Genomic DNA, 24,147 nt, shown 5'->3' on the forward strand with positions numbered 1-24,147 from the left:
AACTGCTAACCTGCTTCAGTTCTCGGTGCATGCCTATAATGCCGTAAGGAAACGAATGACTGTGCGAGTGACGTTGCATGCTTCAAAGTATCATTGAATGCCTAACAGTACATAAGTGCCCACTATGCCATAACTTTTTTTTTTTGCAAATCAGTGAAGAGTCCATTGCACTTCCACAGGGCAGCATGTGAACCTAAGCAGCTGTTCACTTTGTTGATGGCTCTTCTATTGATGATGATTAGACATGCTCGAGTCCTTTTCAATGGCTGGGCCCACCCACTCGTTCCTCAATCCACACTTCATGCCTGGCACGATTCTATGCTTCTGTCATGCAATATATGATGCATGAAGGAAAGTCCCTCCACTACAGCACACATGTGCATTGTTTAAGTATCTCTTTCACCTCCACGTTGAATTTTGATCCACAGCCCAGCCAGGGCCTTCCACCAAATCTTCTCAGATTGTCACTCTAAGGGATTGATTGAATGATGTCGGGCTTAAGGGGGGACATGGGTCTTTAAAATGTTTTTTTCTGTTTTTGGCTCAATCTTGACCAAACCTCACCATCTTGGACAGTTTTTCATGCTGATTTCAAATATGTGATTGTTTCTGAAATAGCTTCAGTGGATAAAAAGATATTAACACCTGTAATTTAATTAATTATGCACTTCATTGGGGGCTTTTTGGCAACTTAATCAAGCCAGATCCAAAAAATAAATGCATAGCCCCAATGCTGAGGGCTTTCTGTATGGGATGATGCTATCTTTATTAATTTTTAGGCATTATATAGATAAGAAGACAGACCAGCACTTACAATGTATATTCTGTTCAATTTTCGCTTATTACTATCCGTAATTGTAATTAACAGTATGCTTCTAGAGTAATCAAAATAGCATCACCCCATAGGTAATGTTATTACAAATAAAATGATACCAAGTTTGTCATTCTCAATCAACAGTAACATATAAGAAAAACCCCTAAGGTTTAGTGTGGTGCACAAAAACATCGAACTGAGAAAAACGCATTTAAAGTTTCTAATAACTGTAACTTTTGCTAAAGTGAAGCTAGAGCAATAAAAATGGCACCGTTGTATAGTTCTACATTATGTGAGTATGGCTGTACCAAATGTCTCAATGCACCTTCCCAAAATATTTGCCACAGCTCATTTAAGGGGGCGGACTGGTCTTAGACATTTTTTGTTTATTTTTTCAGTGATCTTGATCGAAATGCACAGTACTATGCAGTTTTTTCTGTTGATTTCAAATGTTTAATTAGTTTTTCTGTAACTCATCTATTCCTGAGATGACTTAAGTTGATCCCCTATTGTTCAAGGCTGCTATACAACAAAAAAGTGCTAATTAAAGTGCTAGTTGAGATATTCCAACATGGACTAATGACTATAGAGTGAAAGTATGCAAGACTTTTTTGTTTTTAGGCCTTTCTTGGTTAGTTTACAACAAAATGAACTATATCCATCTTCAAAAGCAGTTTAAATTATATTACAATTTTGATGAGTAATTAATTAAAAATACTCGTGCTATAAATTCTGCTCCTGTACTTGCATTCTACACACATAGAGGTTTCGGTTGCAAGAAGAATTATTGTTATACCTGCCCTAGCTGCAGAGATATTGAGGCCTCAAAATTGAATTGCCGTAAATTTACTTCTCTGAGAAACATGGAAAGAATTGAAAACACACAGCTTCTTCAAAAAGCAACAATCATGGTGCGCATGTTTGCAATCCTCATAAAGGGGCTCATAAACTCATAGCAGAGCTTCTAACACAGGTGCCGGCAAATTATATAGAAGCTTCAAAGTCTGTTCCCCATTTTTTTTGCAGGTTCTGCATGTTAACAGCACCATGAATCTGGATAATTAGAATGACATTACAAAAAAATTACCACTTCCTGGTGTGTGAAAATTTGCAGCTAGATAAAAAATACTTGCAGAAACCAAATGTGTCTATATAGAAAAATGAATTTTTTTGTTACTTTTCAGTCCCAATGACCAGTCTGCCCTCTTAAAAACTGTGTACTGGCCGTTGAATCAGTATAAGGAACCCAGTCTACAACTTTGTGGCTGTTCTAGTGCACTGAAAACCAAAGGAAGACACATGTTATATATAAAAACATCGCCCTTTTATACATAAAACACTATTTCAAGTAAAACACACATTTTTGTCCCAGACATGCTTACAATTCTACAGCATGCCAGGGCTGTATACAGTGTCTCTTGCAGGCTTATGTCGCTTTGCAAGTGTTGCCTTTGTTGAACTGCTCTGCAGGTGCTCCCTCCGCGATTTGTGAAGCCTGGTTTTATCCTTTTCAAGGCTACGACGCATGAAGAGATTTCCTGCACTGTAGCCTAGCTTCTCAGCAATTGCTTCATTGTCCTTCGTGGCCCCCTGATTAAAGCGGCTGATGGCTTCAGCCACTGCTCTTTCTACGCTGCGCAGTGAGGCATGGGTGGTCTTGGGGACTTGTAGCCAAATTGTAGCGTGTAAGCTCTCACTAGGATTCTGGCAATAACAGGCACTTGCGCCAGCGAGTCGTCGTCTGAATGTGCTGCCTCCGCAATAACAGGCATTTCCGACAGCCCGTTGTCGTCAGAATGCGTTGCCTCGGCCATCTCCGGCGTTCTCGGCGGCGCGCAGGCCGCTCCCTTCTGCCGCGCATTCCACGCTCGCTTTCGTTTCCTGCCGAAAGCTTGACGAGTGTTCTTCTTCAGGCGAGCTTCCCAAGCCATGCCGGCGAAATGCAGAAAGACGTATACGTCGGCGACGTCGGTACACGAGCGGGTAGCAGACGAGATAACACGCACGAGAGCAGGCGCCGACGGAGCAAAACCAAACAAACAAAAAAAAAGAGCGAGCAACCGTGGCCGCGCCGCCGCGCCAGCCAATGGTAAGCGCGAGACAGGGTGGCTCGCCGGGGCTCGCCGGGGCGCGCGCGCTCTAGCCAATCAGCGGTTTGGCAGACGGCTTCGCAAAACGGGGAAGGGCAGTCGTTGTGTTGGAGCTACGCCATTTTGAGAGCCCGCAAAACGCGCACAAAGGAACCAGCTTCAAAACAAGCCCAAGATGGCGCCGATCCACCGGCTGCTTCGCTGGCGGCACGCGCGGGAAGTTCGAACAAATTTTCTGTTTTGCGGGTTGTTTTGCGACTCCCGTGATGGTTTGAAAATAGATTTTAACCTATTTTTTTATCGAATTTGCATTAATAATTTGAGGAGAGGTGCTTATAAGTTCAAAGATTCGAAAAATGCGTTTTTCTCAAAATCGATTTTTTGGCCATTTTTTACTTTTCTAAGACCCCCCCTTAGCGTCCCCTCTTAACGTCCCAAAACCATCATATGATTATGAGAGACGCCATAGTGGAGGGCTCTGGAAATTTCGACCACCTGGGGTTCTTTAACATACACCCAAATCTGAGCACACGGGCCCACAACATTTCCATCTCCATCGGAAATGCAGCCGCCGCAGCCAGGAATCGATCCCGCGACCTGCAGGTCAGCAGCCGAGTACCTTAGCCACTAGACCACCGCGGCAAGCAATTGTCACTCTAAGGGAGAAGGACGGAAAGAGTTGCTTAGAATTTTATGGTAGATGCAAGTTTAATCAGTGCTGACTGCTCCAGGTGTCTACCGCAATAGCAGCCAGCACGATGAAGAGCCACCACACTTGAAATAAATGCCATTGCCAATATGATGTCCCTTGGCAATAAATGACGAGAATTGACATCCCCTCTTATGGAGCTTCGTTCTTCATTGTTATGCATTGCTACAAATGAACTGATGCCCAGACACTACCGACGCAGAAGCTTTGCGGCCGCACTCACCAGGTGCTCGAGCTTCTTGCGCCGGAGGGGTGGTTGCTCCTGGAGCACAGAGTCGGCTAGCACATTGAGCGTCTGCTCCACGGACTGCAGCACTGCCTCCAGGGGCTGGCTGCTGGCATCCGGACCGGCCTTTTCCATCGTCTGCAGGGCCGCCTCCACGTCCTCCGACCAGGAGATCTGGGCTGCTAGCACCACGATTTGGCTCTGTGGGAAAGAGGAGCATTTAAAGGTGAGCACAGCGAAAGTGAAATGCAAGAAGCTGGTTCTTTCAGCAGAGACACCTATTCCCTGCTATGCCATGCAAATCGAAAGAGTGCTGTATAACCTAACATATTTTTCGTTGGATTGCAGGAACGGAAAAATGCAGTAGCCAGAGAATGCAGATCGTGAACATGCAGTTAGAACAGGAAAACATTGCTGCTCAATAATGAGACTAATTAGACACCACTCCACTTTAGAATTTATTCATCAATTTTGGGCCTAACGAAGCCCTAATAAAACTGGCATTCCTTTCATGTCTAAGCCAGAATGATACCCTCTTGGAGCACTTGGATGGCCTGGTTGCAAAGATTGCAAATTCCAAAAGCATGTCACTAGAAAGGTTGCAAATGCCAGCAGCATACCACTGAAGCCCGCTTATAAAAAGATTGCTAATGTCAGAAGCTTGTCATTGAAAAGATTTATAATGGTGGAAGCACGTTATCAAAGAGTATGGAAATGTTGAAAGCATGTAACAGTAGCGAGATTTATTTTTAGTGATGGTTTTATGGAACCCAGCTTCTATAACTCACCTGGTACCGGTCAGTCCAGGCCATGTACTCCTGCTGGTTGATGGTGCCCTGCTTGAAGGGTGCACTCTCGGCCACGGCTGAGGCCAGCCGCTTGGCCAGCGTCACACGCATCTCCTTCTCCACCAGGGTAAGCCACTCGTTGATCTTCGGGTTCTCTGCAATGGACACCGGTGTGCTGAACACCATCTGTAAACAAAAGAAAAGGAGTTCAATTTCGGGTACACCCTACAAAAGAGTGACATGCAAGACCACAACTGACCGATAATTCTGACTTCGTTCTATCCCACACTGCAGTTCGAAACAGAAATCGGAAGATTCATCGTCAAAGCTGGTGAGATTAGTACACAGAGAACCAAGTTCAGCGCAAAAATAAAATGCGAGGCTAACCTGCAAACCCTGCATAGCATCTGACCCTTACTATTCCACATGTACCAACTTGAATTTCAAAAAATAACAATGAGGAGCGATTGAAGAAGAATAACAGCAGAGTACTATGACAAATCTCACATCTAAATGGTAGTTACAGATCCATTACATAAACAATACGAAAAGCAGTTCAAATTAAAAGGCAGGTAGATTGAAAACATATAAATGGTAAATACACAAGACAAACACTTCTTACAGTTAAAGTTATAAAATCACCATGAAGGAACATGTGAACACCGACATAGCATCCACAGTACCCAGCAAAAGTAGATATTGTAAGAATTACTTAATCTTGGCCACGAAATCAACATGCTACACTCAAGCCTCATTACAACAAAGTTGAAGCTTACACGAAAATAAGTTTGTTATATCCAAAAATTCGTTATAAAGGTATATTCTTAACAGTGTCTATTGCAAAACTATTTTTCATTCACTTCGTTATAACCAATATTTCGTTACATCCAGATTTTTTAGATCTAGGTTTGAGCGCAGTCAGATCTGAAAACGCATCTGTACCAAATGTTAGCTAGGGCACGCTTCTTTTGTCATAGTGCTGAAGTTAACACCATCTTCAGCAAAGGTGGGACTTTAGGTACTGGAGCAAGGACACACCTCTTCACCTTCCTTGGAGGACAGCCCGGTGACCAGGGTGTTCTCCTCGTTGAGGACAATAGAGGCCACACCAGCAAACATCTTCTTGAAGTGCTTCTGCAGCCGCGGGATGTTCTTGCTGTTGCCTATGATCTCCAGCAAATCTTCGTCACCGACAAAGTAGAACCTGCACATGTAGAGCAGGGTCAGAATTAGCGCAGGACTGGCGGTTTCTCTACAATAATTAGGGCCGAGAGACCACATGCTCAACAGAAGAGTCACTGCTACGTGAATATGAATAACTATTCCATAAATCAATAAATCAATTGATAAATCAGTCGGTCAATAATTATGCCACTCAATTCATCAATAATTTAGTTTTTCCTATTGCATATTAGGTTACCTACACCTTATACAGATGAGGGTCTCAGTGTAGAAAAAAACTCTCGGCACTGTCAGCAAGTCCAAATTACCGTATTTACTTGCGTAATGTAACCACCCCAACCTTGATCCTTAAAAAAGAAAAAAAAAACTTTTTTTAAAGTATCATGTTCATTTTATTTTGGTATGATAGCCAGTGCCGTTAACGTTTGAAACAATGTTAAATAAAGCCATTATATCACAAAATTACAACGAAATGAAAGCCAAAGATAGTTTTGCGACTATGCTAAACAGTTGCGAGCAACGCGAGGACGGACGATGTCAATCAAAATGGGAAAGTCGCGCCATGTAGGGCAAAGCGCCATCTGCCAAATGCAGGAAAAACCTCCTTGCTGATAGCGCCACGCAAGCAGAGCAGTAGAAAAACAAAGCGCATGGCGTTTAAAATTGCACTCGCACTGCGTCATGGAACACTCCGCACGCTCGGACCTATGCAAAGCGCAATTGCACCCACTGCGCCGATGGCGCATTGTGCACCCTCAACGTGTACCACAACGTTAGTGCGCCGCCATTCAATGCTGCGTTTTTGTTGTTGGGTTTATCATTGTGAACTTAGTTGGGAAACCTGCTGCGCAGGGTGCGTTCGCCCGGTACGCTAGCTACACGACTGGTTACTAATGCGCTGAAGCGTTGGAACAGAGCAACTAAACGACACTTGGGCGTCGATCCATGCAGTTTCGTTAGGGGACGAAAGAATAAGAGCTTCGGGCTACCGAAACTTTAGCAGTTATAACTCCCATGACTTTTTTCTCCCGCGTAATGAACCAACCCTACTCCTGAATTGGTGTCAACTTTAGTCAAAAAAGAAAAGGTGGGTTCATTACACGAGTAAATATGGTATTAGATTCATCAAAGCTTTCAGTAATATTATAAAATTAGGAATGGAAATCAACCTTGCAGAGATAATGGTTTAAGGAGGGACGCGGGTCTTAGAATTGTGAAAAATGGTAAAAAAATTGATTTTTGCAAAGCTTATTTTCGGTGCGTTTGTACTTCTGAGCACCTACTCTCAAATTGCTAACGCTGAATTCGGTCAGGAAATACGGTAAAATCCACCTTCAATGCTCCCCGTCGCACTAAAATGCCCTCTGAAAATACGAAATTTCTTTGAACTTCCCGCGCATGCCATGAACATTGTGACGGACCGAACGACGCCATCTTTGGCTTGATTTGAAGCTGTTTTCTTTGTGCCCATTTTGTGCCATCTCAAAACGGTGTCGCTCAAGCGGAATAGCTGCCGTGGCAGGTTTTCTGAAGGTCACTTCCGATCGCCAATTAACTCTCACCCGGCGCGCTTTTCAAGCGCGCCTTTTCGAGTTTCTCATTGGCTGGGGTGACCGACGTGTCTTGTTTTTTTTGTGTGTGTGTTGCGTTTGACGCTGTGACTGTTCGTTTGCGTGCGTCTGCTCTTGCAATCGTGCGTGTTTCTCGACGCACCATGTTTCCGCTTTGCACCGGTACTCTTTCAACGCGATCGAGATGCCTGAAGACTCTCGACTGAAAGCATCGACGCAACCAGCTTTCGAAAGCCATAAAAAACGGCCTTGGAACAAAAAGGCGCCGACCACAAGTGCCCTTTGGTAGCTAGTTGCCGTCGCGGTCGGACCCGTTGGATCCGCCGGAAACTTTAACGAAGCTGTCTGCTCACAGTGCCGTGAAACCAAGTTCGACGAGCAATACACTTCAGATTGATGTTGCAAACTACTTAACGGTGGAGCAGGCCCAGGGAGTTGAGAAATTGGCACAAACGAAGACCGTTTTATCCGGAAAGCTGGCTACCCGAAAGTTCGACCTCCTTGGAGACGGCGCTTATAGCCTTCACCATCCGATTTTCGACAGCGCCTACACAGCCAAAGAGCTCGGAGTTCACGCAAGCACTGATATAAGTGAACAGTGATAGCATGACGTGCAGGTGAAATTGCGGCAGACATCATCGCGGCCTAGCGGAATGCAGTGCAAAAGAAAATAGAAACTTTTTTGGGCCAAAGTGTTGACCACTGAGATGACACCAGCCACATCTTTTTTTTTTTTTTTTTGATAAACGGCTTTTTTCAGAGCCACTTAAACAATGCATTTACACGATTGCAACGAGAATTTTGTACGACAGCCGTGACCCTCTGCGACAGCACAAAATACCTATAAAAAGGGGGCATTTTTGCGGGCATTCGTTTTTCCGGACAGATGCCCGATTTTCCGGACATTTTTATGGTCCCTCGAGGGTCTAGAACACAGCAACTTATTACCCAGGGCAACATACTGCCTAACAGCTAGTCGTTTAAGCCTCATACCCCACAAATTTTCTAGAACCCCTCAACAGCTTGTCATGGTGGGGTTCTGATAATGCTTTCCCCATTGGAAAAATTTTTTAGAAATGATTCCAAGGGTGGAATAAGGCACAGTTTGTTTCGTGGAACATGTATATAAGATTTGTGGTAAAAGTTCCTTACAGAAAATTTTGCAGTGCATGTCAAAGCTTCAAATGTGATTTTCTCAGCTTTACATATTTTGCCAACCTGACCAGCCTTACGGAACTTTCCACCATGTTTTTGTGAAGCAATTTTTTTATACCATTGAACTTTTAAGAAACAGGACTGTGAAGCTATGCTATTTTTTTGTGGCTAAGAGGGACATATGAAAAGTTATAAACGATGCTGTGAGCTAATTAAATGTCAAAATTGTGGAGGATCAATGCAAATGAGAATTCCTATATGATGTATCTCAGTGACCACATAAATAGCATAGCTCAACATGGCAGGTCTCTAGCTACAGCTGCATCTTAAACAAAACCTAAAAATATTGAGAGAAAGTGCTCCTGAACGAATCATAAGAAATTACACAATTAGAGTTCACTCATGCTCTCACAATTTCACAACTAATTGGTGTACATTAAAACTATTTATATTTTGAAGAGAGAAAGAAATACATATACATACATAATTTTATTACAGTATCTCCAGTAATAAAAATTTTCATTTTAAGACCAGCGTCTCCCCTTAATGAACATTCTCGCTGACACAGATCAAAACTAATTAGCTATTCTCTACAGATGAAAGGGCACGCTTACACACTCTTGCACTAGATATGTAAGACATTCACATGCATTTACTTAGGACTAAGCCAGCCTTCAACATACAATACATGAGTGAAATTGCCACAGCTAAATGACAAAATGCAGATTGCGATTCCTAACGTGGTACAGGATTATGTGCTCCCATCAGTTTATAGTTGCCAACGAAAGACACTCAAATCTCGATATAAGGAACGCAGTTATAATAAATTATTTGTTATAACAAGGTAAATTAAGTATAGTCTTGCAATAGTGTTAAGAATATACCTTTATAACGAATTTTCGAACATAACAAAGTTATTTTTCTGCAAGGTGCAACATTGTTATAATGAGGTTTGAGTGTAGATTATTCACCTAAACAAATGCGCAGCCCAGAAATTCCGGTAGTTTTCTTGAAGCAGCTCAAGCTTGCAATTTGTATAGCTGTACTAATTACATATCAGTGTACATAGCCTTTAATGTAAAATCTACAGTGATTATAGGCTCATTTCTCCCATTTTCTCTCATTTTGTGACTGTTCTGCAAAAAGAAAGGGGGCGATAGTGAGACTCTGTTGGCAACAATGCTGACAAGGAAAATGAAAAGTAAATGTTACAAGATTAAAAAAATTCGGCCATATTTTGTCACCTCTTTGTATTCCCTTTGTATCAATGTTTGCAAAAACAGTGAAAAATTGATGTGCAGAATAAGTTAAATTTTAATGCACTGGGTATCGTCTAATGAATAGATCGTTCTAAAAGACCGTCTGTGTAAACAGGAACACAAGGAGGATGTTAATATCCTATAATAAATAATCATCTGTGACGTTTTGCATTCCACAACCATCCTATAATTATGAAAAACGTCGTATTGGAGGACTCTGGAAATTTCGATCATCTGGTGTTTTTTAATGTGCACCGACATCACAAAGTACACAGGCCTCCAGCACTTTGCCTCCATCGAAATGCGGCCGGTGCGACCAGAATCAATGATAACAAGCAGCCTGCGGGTAAGCAGCCATGCACTGTGACTACTACGTCACCGCGACCGACAAGGTAATATACCACAAACATTGTTTGTGGAGTCTGGACTTCTTTCGTGTGCTGTTTCTTGCATGCTCCGTCATTTAGAATGAATACTTACTAACTAGCTCAGCTCAATTACACTCAAAGTTAATTAAATTGTAGTTGCAGCTTACAGGAAAATAAGTGTGTTATATCCAAAAAAACGTTACAAAGGTTATTCTTAACACTGTATCTACTGCAAGACTTTTTCATTTACTTCGTTATAACAAATATTTTGTTACGAGTTTGCTATTTATGAGTTGTGGGGTCTCAAAATGGAGAATGCCACACTCTTAGAGTGAACGGAAACAGCAGATGCGGTTGGAATGAAACAAACACCACAAATTTATTTAACTGCCTTTAGAAAGATGCTATCATCAGTCGAATTAATATACATCAATTGTAATCGACATGCTACAACCTTACACAATATTGCACAACACTCAACATAACAAACACAAGAACACACACAAGGCGGCTTCACTAACACTTGACCCACCTCGAAGGCCCCTGGCAGACGACCCGTGGTTCCATGTTCCGCGGGCCTACGTGATAGACAACCGTTCGCACCAACTGCCACCCGCCTAAGAGACCCGCTAATCTCTCCCGTGCCGTCACCAAGGCTTGCCGCCAGGCGTCACTGCTGGCACCACTGTTCTAACCATGATGATGATGGTGGTGGTAAATGCTCGCGAGAACGCCAGTTGCACCTTGATAGTTGTGACCTCTGAATGCGGCCTATGTGTGAGACACGTGCGCCACGAGGCGGAAGCAACTTTACAGAGAGTGCTAGCATCCCTACCGAGTTTAAGATCGAGCTTTGACTGAATTCTAATGCATTGTTGCTTTCAAATTACTAATAAAACAGCAATTATGTTCCTTTTTCGTACCTGGGGAATGACGAACGCTCCCGCTCCAGGTACTCCCCGAGAGCCTTCTGAATCTTGCCCAGCAGGTCGGCAAGCCGCTCAAGTGAGCGCTGAACGCCCTGGATGTTGAGCACGTCCAACACTAGGGGGCTCTTGCTCACCTTCTTCATCAGGGTCAGGAACTCTGAGCTGATGCTGCAGGGCAGATCGCAGAGCAAAAAAAAGTGCACACAGCAATCCTTTAATAACAGAAAACATCCAGCCAGCAGTGGCCTACACGTTTAATTGTGCATCCGTCAGCGAAGTGCAAATACTCAGTAATGTAAATATTGCGAAGAATATTACTAGGCACGTGTTATAGTGAATTTTAGGTTTGAAGTAAATTCAAAGCGAATAGCGATACTGGTGAAACATTTTTAAGTCAAATTCAAATGATATATATATCATACATTATGTTGAAAAAAGGGTACAATTGTCATGACCTAACTAACTTACGCAATATTTTAAGAAAAATGAAAACAAAGCCTGTGCAAGTACTATTTCTTTACTTCAAGGGAAGTGAAAATCTCGAATAGTAGCAAGATTTGAGCTTCGGTAGAATGCAGGTGATAACTTTTAAATGTTTAACATTTGAAAATTGGCTGTACTTAGAGCATAAAAGTCAGTATAACAAGCTTATAAACTTTAAAAAATGAATTGATGCGAGCGTAGATCTTCATTTGTTCTTAAAGTACAACTGTGCAAATTTCGATGATTGATTTGATTGATCGATTTGTGAGGTTTAACGTCCCAAAACCACCATATGATTATGAAAGACGCCGTAGTGGAGGGCTCCGGAAATTTTGACCACCTCGGGTTCTTTAACGTACACCCAAATCTGAGTACACGGGCCTACAATATTTCCGCCTCCATCGGAAATGCAGCCGCCACAGCCGGGATTTGATCCTGCGACCTGCGGGTCAGCAGCCGAGTACCTTAGCCACTAGACCACCGTGGCGGGGCAACTGTGCGAATTTCCCCCGAGTACATGTTTTCACGGCTTAGCATTACTTTATTGCAGTGAAACCTCCTTTACAAAAAATTACATGGGAACTAATGTAAGTTTGTATAGGTTGTTAAGAGTGTGCTGGCGTCCCTTGCAAAGACATTGATAGCATCCTTCCCGGACACTGGGCGCCTCCTCCGCAGACAGTAGAGGCGTCTGACAGAGACTCTGGACACGTCTCAAGGATGGTAGTGCACCCTCCCCCTCAAGGGTGATGGCGCCTATAAAAAGATCGGCGCGTCTGGAGTCGGAGGCTTCCTCGTCCACGTCCTGTACATATGTTGTAAATATAACCATTTTGTTTCCTTCTGGCTGCCTTTTGCCTCGCCAATGCCGGGATGCTCCCTGCCCGGCGTTGGCCCTCGCGACATGCTATTTAAGAAGACCCATTGGGGCCTCTCTCGTAACAACTGGTGGCAGTGCCGGGATGGTAGTGGATCGTCCAACTTGCGCCAGCTGAAACGTGGACAACACATAGGAACCCATAACTGCAGCAATGTGAGTGTCGGATTTTTCCCCCTTGTAATTTGCCAGGCTTTTTAAAGATAGATTCGAAGCTTGAAGCTGGCAGGTTTTCTTCATCAATATTCAGTCGCTTTGCACAATTGCACTTGTTGATATTGATGGAGAATAGACAGGGGGAAGAGTTTGATGTTTGAGCTCGTGGTCATGGACCTCAATTCACTGGCGGGTCTTAGGGGGAATTGTCTGACGCTGGTGGGCTGCTTTCACAGAGGTTTCTCCGGCGAAGCTACCATCAAGGATGCGCTTGTGCAGAAAGCGAGCCCGGAGGCCAGAGCAGAGTCCACAACGCCAAGTTGAGGCCGACGCTACACGCCAACAGCTCTTCCAGGCGTATCTGGGAATGGATGTCTCGCGTTTATACAAGTGACCCTCTGAACAGTGGCGGTGGACCCTTGTTCATCGAGTCAACGTTACCTCGGCAGATATGCTGTTACGAGTGTGCTGGCGTCCCTTGCAGAGACACTGATAATGACCCTCACGGACACTGGGTGCGTCCACCGAAGACACTGGGCACGTCCTTCACAGACACCAGAGGCTGGACACGTCTCAACGGCAGTAGTGCACCCTCCTCCTCGAGTGTTTCGGTGCTTATAAAAAGGCCAGCGCATTTAGCGCCAGAGGCTTCCTCGTCCACGTTCTGTGCATACGTTGTACATATAACCTTTTTGTTTCTTTCTGGCAGCCTTTTGCCTCGCCACTGCCTGGATGCATCCTGCCTGATGTTGGCCCTTGCAACACGCTACCAAAGAGACCGGCAGGGCCTCTCTCGCGTAACAAGGTGTTCTCACAGCTTTGCATTCTTTTACTGCAGTGAAACCACCTCTACAAAGGATTACAAGGGGACTAATATATTTTCATTTGTTCGTTAAATTTTCCATAATGTAATATCGATTTAAGGGGGGACGCAGGGATCAGATCGCCAAAATCACGAAAAAAATCGATTTTTGGTAATCACTCATTTCGGCATCTGCAGTGCCTATTCTATGCCGTACCAAACCGATATGGCTGAAAACCATCCCCAAATGCCCGAAAAAAATAAGTTTGTCAGCGCAATCGACGAGAAAGAGGCTCAAAATCGCACAAAAACACCGATCATGACAAAGCGAGTGTTCATCTCTCGCGCCACCGACAGCCGCCATCTTGGTATCCTTCGAAACGTCGACGCTTCGCCTTCCCGCTTTCACACATTCCAAACGTCACCGGCAAAGAAGAAATGCACAAGAAGCAATAAAAAGCACGTGGTTATACGGGCGATCCAAGGGCCGTTTTATGAAACAGGGCCTCAGATTGGCTGGCACGCTGCAAGAAGGCTCACCATTGGGTGTTGTCACAATAAAGGAGGAGCCGCCGCGGTCGTCTGTATCGAAAACCACGTTTTGTGCACGTTGTTTTACACTTGTTGCACGCACCCTGTTATGGAATCTCGATCGTTCGAAAAGAAGTTTTCGACGACTCACGCGTTTGGAAAATGAAAGCGGAAGCCTCCTACTGCGAAAAAAAAGCAGCGGTTAGCGGGAGCAGCGGAATATCCAACGACTGTTCTGGAATCAACGGGACACGTGAATGACATGCCAAGTTGCCTTGCACGGCATCACCCCCAAGAATCCAGCAGTGAATCTAACAGTCGCACTGTGACAACACTGACAACGCGTCGTCTGGTGATCGTCACGGAACACGGTCAACGGAGGACGCATCCGATGCTTCCCCGAGTACAACGACCCTTGACGCGCAGGCGCTCGCTCGCGTAGCCGACATGAAATCGCCGACAACCGTTCAGATGAAAGGTCGCCGTAAAAGTCTGCAAAAGTGCGCTCGTTACCTACGAGCAATCTTCGTCCGTCAACAAGTTTCGATGAGAACGATGATTCACCGTGTGCACTAGCTTCAAGTTGCTCAACGCCGTCGACCGAGCGTCGAGATGAAATCGCCGACAGCCGTTGGAATCAAAGGTTGCCGTCACCGGCAACGCCTGCGGAAGCGCGCCTCTTATCAGGAATTGGTACCCCGCACATCGACGAGCTTCGACGGGAACTTTGATTCACCATGTGCCAGTGGTTTGAACATTTACGCAACGTTGTCAAACGAATATCGCACCATTCAAGGCACTTGGAGACTCGTTACATATCAGCGGGAGCGGTGGAGGCGCAAGCATCGAGCGTTCGCGACTCTCTTCCCGCGGTCCTCACCATGAGCTATGCCCCCTGGTCCTACGAGCTGCTGTACACACAGAGTTGCAGAGGCTCAAGGACATGCACAACCAAATACACACTTTCACAAGTACACACTTTCCAGCAGAGTTGCCAAAGCGCTGTTGCCAGTGTATGAACGCCTTGCAGACACACAGCTGTTTGAGCGGTGTAAAGGAGGGAAGCCACAGAATGCAGCTGAGAGCTTTCATTCTGTGATTTGGTCTCTACTATCCAATGACCAACATTCCACTCTTCTTGCTGTAGAGACAGCGGTAAATGAGGCAGTAATGAAATATAATTCAAGGTGCATGCATATTACTCGGAAACGTGTGTTACATTGGGTGTGCGTCCTGGTTCCATGGCCCTCCAGAGTGCTCAAGAGAAAGACTGCCTGTGTCTCAAAAAAGCACGTAAAAGTGAAGAAACCAAGGGACAGAGGTCCAAGAAGATGCCTCTTCGCAGTGATGCCAAAGAATATAGCACTGGTGTATTTTAATAAAGGTGCAACATTTGCAAAACTTTAAAAGCCATTTTCTGTTACTCTTTTTTTTTTTTTTTATCGATTACCTTGCTCGTGGAAAGCATTGTGCGACTATGGCCGGACCGATTTTCATTCTGTTTGTTTTATTGTAACTTATAGACTTTGCTATAACTGAAGGCAGTCTTCAAATATTAGTTTAGGCTTCCATTTTTCAAAATTTTCACAATTACTGAAAGGCAGGACTTGATGAAGCACATGCATATGCAAATAATGTTCAGCAGAATATTGTTAGGGCATTAAAAAAAAAACCCCTGGCACTATCTTCGGCTACAAGCAATATGTACACATACATTAAAGTTTGTTCCAGCACTTAAGCAAGTTTCCTTGCTGTGCCAGACTCTCCACGAGCGACAAACTTAAGAATAGTTTAATAAAAACTAGTAAAGATATCTTTATGAAAATTTGCATTCATCTTTTTAATGTAATTTTTAGTGTGTATGCCAAATTTCATAAACCTAGGCCAAGAAACAAAAAAAGTTACAAACAATCCCCACATCTCCCCTTAAAGCGAATTCAAATACTGTATTATTCGTTTTATAAGAATACTGCTAGACACACGCCGGGGTAGAGCAACCATTTATTGGGCCTAACAGCACCGAGACAGCAACCAGCGGTTTAAGCAACAGCTGCAGCAGCACGGGCCTCCACCACAACAAACGTCTTCTTCGTCGTTTTTAGAGCCCGTATTTGTCACTACAGTTTGAATATTCGCACAGGCCTAATTATAAAAGCACTCGAATTTACTTCAACACAAATTCAAAATTTTCCTAACATTTCAAGTAGTCCTGAATTTTCACCACACATGAACCACCTAAAATTGTGTTTTCACTGGAAATAAGGCCTGCTAGACTGCAAAAACACATATTTTGGAGAATGCTAACTGCCACAAAGCCACACTGCCAGGATAAGTGCGCATAATCATGTGCACTCTGATTAATTTATTTTTCCTGAGTTTGAAAGCCTACTATATAGACTAAGTATAGAAAACTTCAAAATGTTTTATGCCTTTTGCCACTTATACACTTGCACTCTACTATTATTCAAATCCTGCTATTTTAAATATCTTCGAAATGGTTCTATATATCACCATTCGCCTCAACTTCACTTACAACCGATAAAAGGATAATAATAACAGTCATAACGCATTACAACTATGTCTCATTGGACCTTCAGATAACTATCATCCAAAATTTGTCATTAGCATACATTCGTAACGCTGTACAAAAGGCACAGTTATTAATACTTTAGTTTGTTACAATCTACAATTCGTTATATCCATCTTTGTTATGGCAAAGTTCGACTGCTTGCACGAGCCTAGCCAACATGCAATTTCATCAGCAAAAGCACCATACGAGTCTGCCTGCATTGGGCTCTCAAGGCTTAGTCCTGGTTAGGCATTGCAATGGAGAAATGGTCTTGCCAGCATGCCTCGTGAAGCGAGAGGTCTCCATGGGCAGCAGCGTCTGGATGTCGGCGCTGCCCGAGAAGATGCCCTCGAGATAGACCCAGCGTCGCTGGACGTCGATCCACACGTCGAACAGGGCATTGATGCGGTTTAGCTTTTCCTCCCAGGCAAGAGCATCTTCCTCAAACTCCTGCAATGTCAATTAAACGTAGATGCATCAACATTCATAGGAGAAATAAGCCAGAGGCCTCGCTAAGGTTTTAGAAAGGGACCAGCATATCTTAAGCTCTAAAGAAACAGAGGAAATACAGAAAAGGCAGGAAATTAACGAAACTACAGTGGAACTTCGAATATGCATCCCCCGATTTCGCGACGACCTGCATTTTACGACGAATCGGTTTGATCCCCACAAAATGCAAAATGATCCCCACAAAAGTGCATTGAAAAACTCCTTACCACATACCTCTCAAAACTTAATATTTTTTCCTCAAATCAATTTGGCTTCAGGGTGGGTTCTTCGACTGACTACGCTTTACTTTCTTTCACAGATAAAATAAAAAGCGCCATTGACTCTGGTTTTTACGCAGGATCAGTTTTCGTAGATCTATCGAAAGCATTCGACTCCATCAATCATGACATCCTCATTTCTAAACTATGGGCAGTAGGGGTCGACGGGCCCGTGCTGAAGCTTATAAAGAGTTATTTAACAGAAAGACAACAGACTGTGTGTGTTGGTTCCTCGTTTTCTAACTTCGAAATAACAAACAAGGACGTTCCACAGGGATCGATACTTGGCCCACAACTTTTCTTACTTTACATAAATGATTTGCCTAATCACCTATCTCAAACAGAAGCTTTCCTTTACGCAGATGACACGACATTGCTTGCTAGCGATCGATCACTAACTGCTCTTACATCGAAGCTGAATACTGATTTGAACAATATTTTAGCATGGTGCCGCCTTAATTCGCTGAAAATAAATCCCACCAAGACTTCATTCAACACACATAGCACCACTACAACATCTACAAAATCAGGCCATCCGTATACTAACGTTCAGCTCAGCTGCTGTGTGTCCGACATTCTTCAAAATGACAAAATCCTATCATTAGACAACCTTGTTAAATACACTTTATCCATAGTGTTATTTAAAATAATGAAGAACCCTCCTCCAGTAAACATATTTCCAGATGCTGTTCTAGTAAACACCAACCGAACAAGATTTGCAGCTAACAACAATGTATTATTGCCATGAGTCCATACTAAATATGGCGAACACTCCGGTTATTTCACGTCCTTATCAACCAGGAACAGTCTCCCCTTAATGTTAAGCGGTCTTCATCATTAGCTATTTTTAAAAATACATTATTCTTTTTTCTGCTGGATACCTTAGTATTCTAAGATGTTGTAATATTATCTGCACCTGTTCATATTCCTGCATTCTAATTGGTGACACAGCTACTCAACTTTTTCTTGCTTTTTCCGTTCCTCTGTTCATTTCCTCAATATTATTTGGGTATTTTCTTTATTTTTTATATCTTCTAAGCAGTGTTTTGTTGTACTTATGATTGTTAAAATTTGTTTCCTTTTTTTTTCCACGTTGCTGTCAGAGCTGCATTTTAGTTGTGCATATTTATCACATTTTCTGACAGGCGGTCCCCCTTCAGCCAAGTGCTCTGGGACCTCCTTCTGTATGTTTATGAAAGCATGTATGTTTTGTACGAAAGTAAAAATAAGCTGAACTGAAAAAAAAATAATAAACCGAACTGTATATCCCCACAGAAACAATGTGTAAAAACCTTGGTTATACGAAGCAGTGTTACGCCGACCCCTCATCTTACGACATTCAGATTCTGTCGAAAAGAAAAAACCACCTTTACTGGAATCACATGTCGACCAAATATTTAAAAGTGCAAAATATGAACTTGCATACCCCAAGGAGGACTGCAGAAAAAGTAGTCACCTTCGTCGAATACAAAATTTATTCTCCTTGAAGTTCATGCACTTCTACATACGCCTCAATAGCGTTCATACGTATCCAGGGTCGTTACCTGGTCAAGCTCTATCCACATAGAGCAGGTTCACCTGACCAAAAATATAATTTTTCACATTTTCTGTCCATGAAAACGCTTCCTGGTCGACATTCGGCTCATCTCCTGCCTCTATCACACTCACAGTCACTGGTTTGCACACGCATAAGGGCACGACGCAGCTGCTTCCGCCGTGCAAAATTATTTTCACTTGACGTCAATGTTTATAACAACAGCAGGACACCACTAGTCCCACTTCACAGGGCAACAAACTACAACTCAGTGGCGCACAGTGGCGCACAAATGCATCGAACATAAACTCATTGTTCCTTGCCATTATGCAATAGCAATGACACTGCGTTGGACTCTTCTGATGAAAGGCCCACGGCAACACGGTTTCGGTTTTGTTTTCACGTGGAGGCAATTTTTGGACTTTATGTATCGGTAGAATAATTGATTTGATTGATATGTAGGGTATAACATCCCAAAACCACCATGTGATTGTGGAAGAGCCCATAATGGAGGGCTCCGGAAATTCGACTATCTGGGGTTCTTTAACGTGCACCCAAATGTGAGCACACGGGCCTACAACATTTCCCCCTCCATCCAAAATGCAGCCGCCACAGCCGGGATTCGATCCCACAACCTGCGGGTCAGCAGCCGAGTACCTTAGCCACTAGACCACCGCTGCAGGGCTATTTATCAATAGAAAGATGCGCGTTGGATTTTATTGTTTTTAATGCCGAGAATGAAGGTTCATTTGGACCTCCTTCAACTAATTATTACTGCCATTAGCTACTACTGGCAACAATAATTTAATCTACACTCATTGCAGAGGCAGAAGGTCGTGTCATGAGCTTGTTCAGGCAGCCTGTACCAGTTTTCCGGGCAAAGCTGAGTGTAGCGGTCTATAATCGTAGTTTTTCGATTATACGAAGTTGGAGTTATACGACGGTTTTGCGTGATCCCCTAAAAGTTTTATAATCGGGGTTCGACTGTATGTGCAGTTTGATACCCTACACAAGTGGAGGAGAATAAGGGAGTGGAAGAGAGAAAGAAAACATGGATGTAGGCAAGCCACAACACACATGTACAGTGAGATGCCTACAGTCAATCACAAAATTCTGTTGCCTTCAAAAACTGCAGGAGGGCTTGTGTGGCTCTCTGGGTTGATGAGATGAAAGTCGAAGCTCCAAAAATTTTTTTCTCGTGTAATAGCTGTCTCTTCTACCTTTCAAAGAGTCTCTTCTACCTCCCAGACCAGATACTACCGTAAAAACCGGAATATAAGTAGAGATATTTTCAATAAAATAATAAGCTAAAGTCGCCCCTGGTCTTATATAGCGGTGTCTAGCCGAAAGTTTGACGCTGTCTGGCAACATGTAACTTGCATGTGCTTGTGAAGCCGGACGCGGTCATATCCGCATCCAAATCTAATCGCAGTCTGTGTTTTTGTTTTTTTTCTTTGTCTGTTTTCTTTGTGTTCGTGATTTGCTTCCGATCTGTTCCGAGTTTTCGCTCCGCTTGACATTGCGCTGCATTTTTAGTGGCCTTTTTTTTTTCGTTCACTGAATATGTCTAGCAGTGCGAGGAAGCAGTACTCAGCTGCGTTTAAGGGGGGACGCGGCTTTGGCATCGCGAAATTTGGCCAAAAAATCGATTTTCTGAAAATATCATTTTCACATTCTGTTACCCCTTTTCTATCTAATTTCGAAGTTTCGTCCCAGAAAACAGCGTAGAAATAACGTAAAAAATTTTTATCGAAGCTAGGGTGGCGATGAATTTCACGGAAGTTGCGAAAAAACGGCGTTTTTCGAACCGCGATATCTCCACAACCACGCAACCTAGCGCCGCCATCTTTGTCTCTATGGATAGCGCGATTCTTCCGTTTCAAATTTGCCGCCTCGGCCGGCTGAACCAGGCAAGAACAAGCCCACAGCAAGCCAAAGTGTAAAGGTATCACAACAGTTTCCCATTGGCGACGCGCGTCACGTGACTGTACGGCGGCTCCGCATTGGTCGCCCGTGCGGTCGCTTGTAGCAATCGGCGCAAAGTTCGTCTGCTCTACGCGCTGACAGCGCTGACGGGCCGCTTACTGCATTTGTTTTCAACTCGTCGCGGCGTGGTTTCGTGCGGTCGCTTGTAGCAATCGGCGCAAAGGTCGTCTGCTCTACGCGCTGACAGCGCTGACGGGCCGCTTACTGCATTTGTTTTCAACTCGTCGCGGCGTGGTTTCGAGATCGCATCGCGCTGCGATAAGACCGGCGCTCGTGAAAGGAGAAAAACGTTGTTATCCAGTTTGGCGCATTGCAGTTTTGAGATCGGTTCCTGCATGCGATCATGGACCGGCGATCGTTCAAGAAGAAACGCAAGACTGCGCAGCGATTTGGTGCTCGTAAGCCGAAGCCGCCGATCGTGAAAAAGAAATTCAGTCCGGCAACTTCTGCGAGCAGTGACGACGGCGTGCGGCACGACGAGGACTCGCAGCCGAGCACAAGCACGCACAGAGCATCGTCCGCGAGCATCGACCAAACTGTTCATATGCCTGTGGAGCAGTGCTTTGTGCTGTCTGAGGAAACATCCGTTCGTCGTTCCGCGCAGGCTGCAGACATCGTGGGTGCCCAGCCTAGCACTTCGCACGAGGATGTATTCATCGCAGATGCCCAGCCTAGCACTTCGCGCGAGGATGTAGACATCACGGATGCTCAGCCAAGTACTTCGCGCGAGGATGCGAGGCCGTCTACCAGCACCACCAGTAGCACGATTCGAACCCGATTAGAGCCTCGTTTCGTGTCAGCGGAGGCATCTCGCGAACGCGCCGCGGGTATTCAGGAGTCCCTAAGAGCAGGGTCTGCGACGGAGCGCAAGATGTCACTGATGGACCAAGGGGACGAGAGCGACATCTAAACGGAAGACGAAGATGAGTTTTTCCTCGTGCAACGCGCGGCCCTGAATGGTCTGTTTGGCAGTGCCCTGTGCCCGCAGTGCAAAGAGCCGGGACTCAAGATGAAGCACGGAACTAAGCACGGGTTAGCGGTAAAGATAGTGCTCACCTGCACTGCTTGCGGCGCGGACGCGAAAAATGCGTGGTCGTCGCCGCGAATGGAAAACAGTAAGTCATTTGAAGTAAATATTCGGGCCATGCAAGCTATAAAAACTATTGGAAAGGGATCAGCTGCACTCAGTGATTTTTGGTCTGTGATGAATGTATCACATACGGGAATTCACCACAAGACTTTTCAAAGGCATCTCAAGGGGGAATTTCGGCCAGCTGGCGCAGCAGCCGCGACACGTGTGTTTTGCGACGCTGTTGCAGCCGTTCGCAATGTGTACAGCCAAATGGAGGGAACACCCACCAAGAATGTCACGGTGGTGTACAACGGGACGTGGATGACACCACACTGCAAAGGACACTAAGGACTACAACCCTGGTGCCTATTAGGCATGTAAACCGTGACTCATGACTTTGAACCTCGTTTTCTCAATACTGTTTTTTTGGCATGTTGCTCAGCTCGTGGAGCAGATATCTTCGCAACTACTTGACAGATTTTCATTCTGTTTTTTTTTTTGTAATGCTCCTTGAACTGTGCTTCAGGGGGCTGCGTTCTTATTTTTAAAATTTAGTCTTTTAAAAATTTTTGGTATGGTTTCTTGTTTGTAGTGGAATTGTGCTCATTGAAGTATCAGTGGAGAAAACATAAACTACAAATTTTAGTGTTGCAAAAAAATTATTTTGAAAATGCAGCCCCCTACAGCATACATTCACCTCTGCACACAGTGTTTACCAACTTTCTATGTCATTTTTTTAAACTCTCCAGCCGCTCCACGAGGTCCAGTAATGAAATTATTTGTTTCTCAGAAAGTTTTCATGATATTATCTTGAAATTTTTATGGAAGCATTATGAGGTCATTCTTAGTCTCTGTGCCAATTTTCATCAAGATCTAACCAGAAACAAGAAAGTTCGTTCCGAAAGGCACGTCCCCCCTTAAACTAGATGTTGTTGAGTTCGCAGAAGCGAACGGGAATATGGCTGCTCAGCGCCGCTTTGGTGTATCGGAAAAAAGCGTGCGCTATTGGAGGGCGCAGAAAGGGAAGCTGAAGAGGTGCAATCCACAAAAAATGTTTCGTGGACGAAGTGCCGTTCATCCGCAGCTGGAGGATAAGCTAGCGAACTTTGTGCGGGAAGTTCGTGCGCGCTCGCTGCCAGTGACCGTGGATACCATTCGCAAGAAAGCCTTGGAACTCGCTCGAGAAGCTGGGCTCACGGGAGAAGAGTTTCGTGCAACAAACTCTTAGGTGCATCGACTTATGCGACGCAAAGGATTTTCTCTCTGGCGGCGCACATCCATCTGTCAGAAGTTGCAGGAAAATTTCGAGGACAAGCTCATAAACTTTCAGCGCTTTGTGAACCGGCTTCGGGAGCAGAACAACTACATGATAGGGCAGATTGGTAACGCTGATGAGACCCACTTGTGGTTTGACATGCCTTCGTCGACCACAATCACGCAGCGCGGCGCCAAGGATGTGAAGCTGTTGTCCACTGGCAACGAGCACTCTCGCATCACCGTCATGCTGGCATGCACAGCAGATGGTAGAAAGCTTCCGCCCTTCGTCATTTTCAAACGCAAGACAATGCCGAAGGAAGTGTTCCCGCCTGGTGTTGTTGTTCGTGTCAACAAAAAGGAATACATGGACGAGGCCATGATGCTCGAATGGATACGAGTGGTGTGGAACCGTCGGCCAGGTGCACTGCTGCGTCTTCGCAGCATGCTGGGTGCTGGATGCGTTTCGTGGCCACTTAACCGACGCAGTGAAACGCGCACTCGGCAACGGGAAAACGACCTCGCCGTGATACCAGGTGGTATGACATCCGCCCTCCAGCCGCTCGACGTTGTGCTAAACAAGCCGTTCAAGGACCGAGTGCGGCTGGAATACCAAGAGTGGATGTCCGGCGACAACCCCAAGACACCGACGGGCCGCCTACAGAGGCCTCCGCATGCGACTGTTTGTGGCTGGGTGCTTTCCGCCTGGCGCTCCTTGCCGGATTCCATGGTAGAAAATGCTTTCAAGAAATGTTGCATCAGCAACTCGCTGGATGGCAATGAAGACGACGCACTGTGAGAGGCGGCCAGCGACAAACTCTCATCTTCAGAAGACAGTTTTGCTTCGTCGGACGAATAAGAGCAGTTGCGATGGTGGTTGAGGGGAGCTCCGACGATCGGGGTGCGGTGTGCCCAATTCGCAAATAAGTTTGGTTCGGCAGTTTTGGGTTGTTTTCCTTTTTTTTATTTTTCGGTAACCTGAACTTGGGGGGTCGACCTATATTCCCACTCGATCTATAGTCCGG

The 24,147-nt window shown here is 44.7% G+C and overlaps 1 protein-coding gene across 2 annotated transcripts in view; it reads right to left on the reverse strand.

The window, feature by feature from the left end:
• Window positions 1-24,147, reverse strand: part of Dhc64C (dynein heavy chain, cytoplasmic) — a 188,630-nt gene that overhangs the window by 128,298 nt on the left and 36,185 nt on the right. For both annotated transcript variants that reach the window (XM_075866271.1, XM_037418917.2), the window contains exons 25-29: window positions 16,793-16,959; window positions 11,086-11,259; window positions 5,666-5,831; window positions 4,628-4,813; window positions 3,837-4,040 (exon numbers count right to left, since the gene is read on the reverse strand). In XM_075866271.1, the coding sequence (XP_075722386.1) occupies window positions 3,837-4,040; window positions 4,628-4,813; window positions 5,666-5,831; window positions 11,086-11,259; window positions 16,793-16,959 (897 nt within the window). The remainder of the gene's footprint in view (window positions 1-3,836; window positions 4,041-4,627; window positions 4,814-5,665; window positions 5,832-11,085; window positions 11,260-16,792; window positions 16,960-24,147) is intronic.

This window comes from Rhipicephalus microplus, chromosome 6 (genome assembly GCF_043290135.1).
Source record: "Rhipicephalus microplus isolate Deutch F79 chromosome 6, USDA_Rmic, whole genome shotgun sequence".
NCBI classification, from domain to species: Eukaryota; Metazoa; Arthropoda; class Arachnida; order Ixodida; family Ixodidae; genus Rhipicephalus; species Rhipicephalus microplus.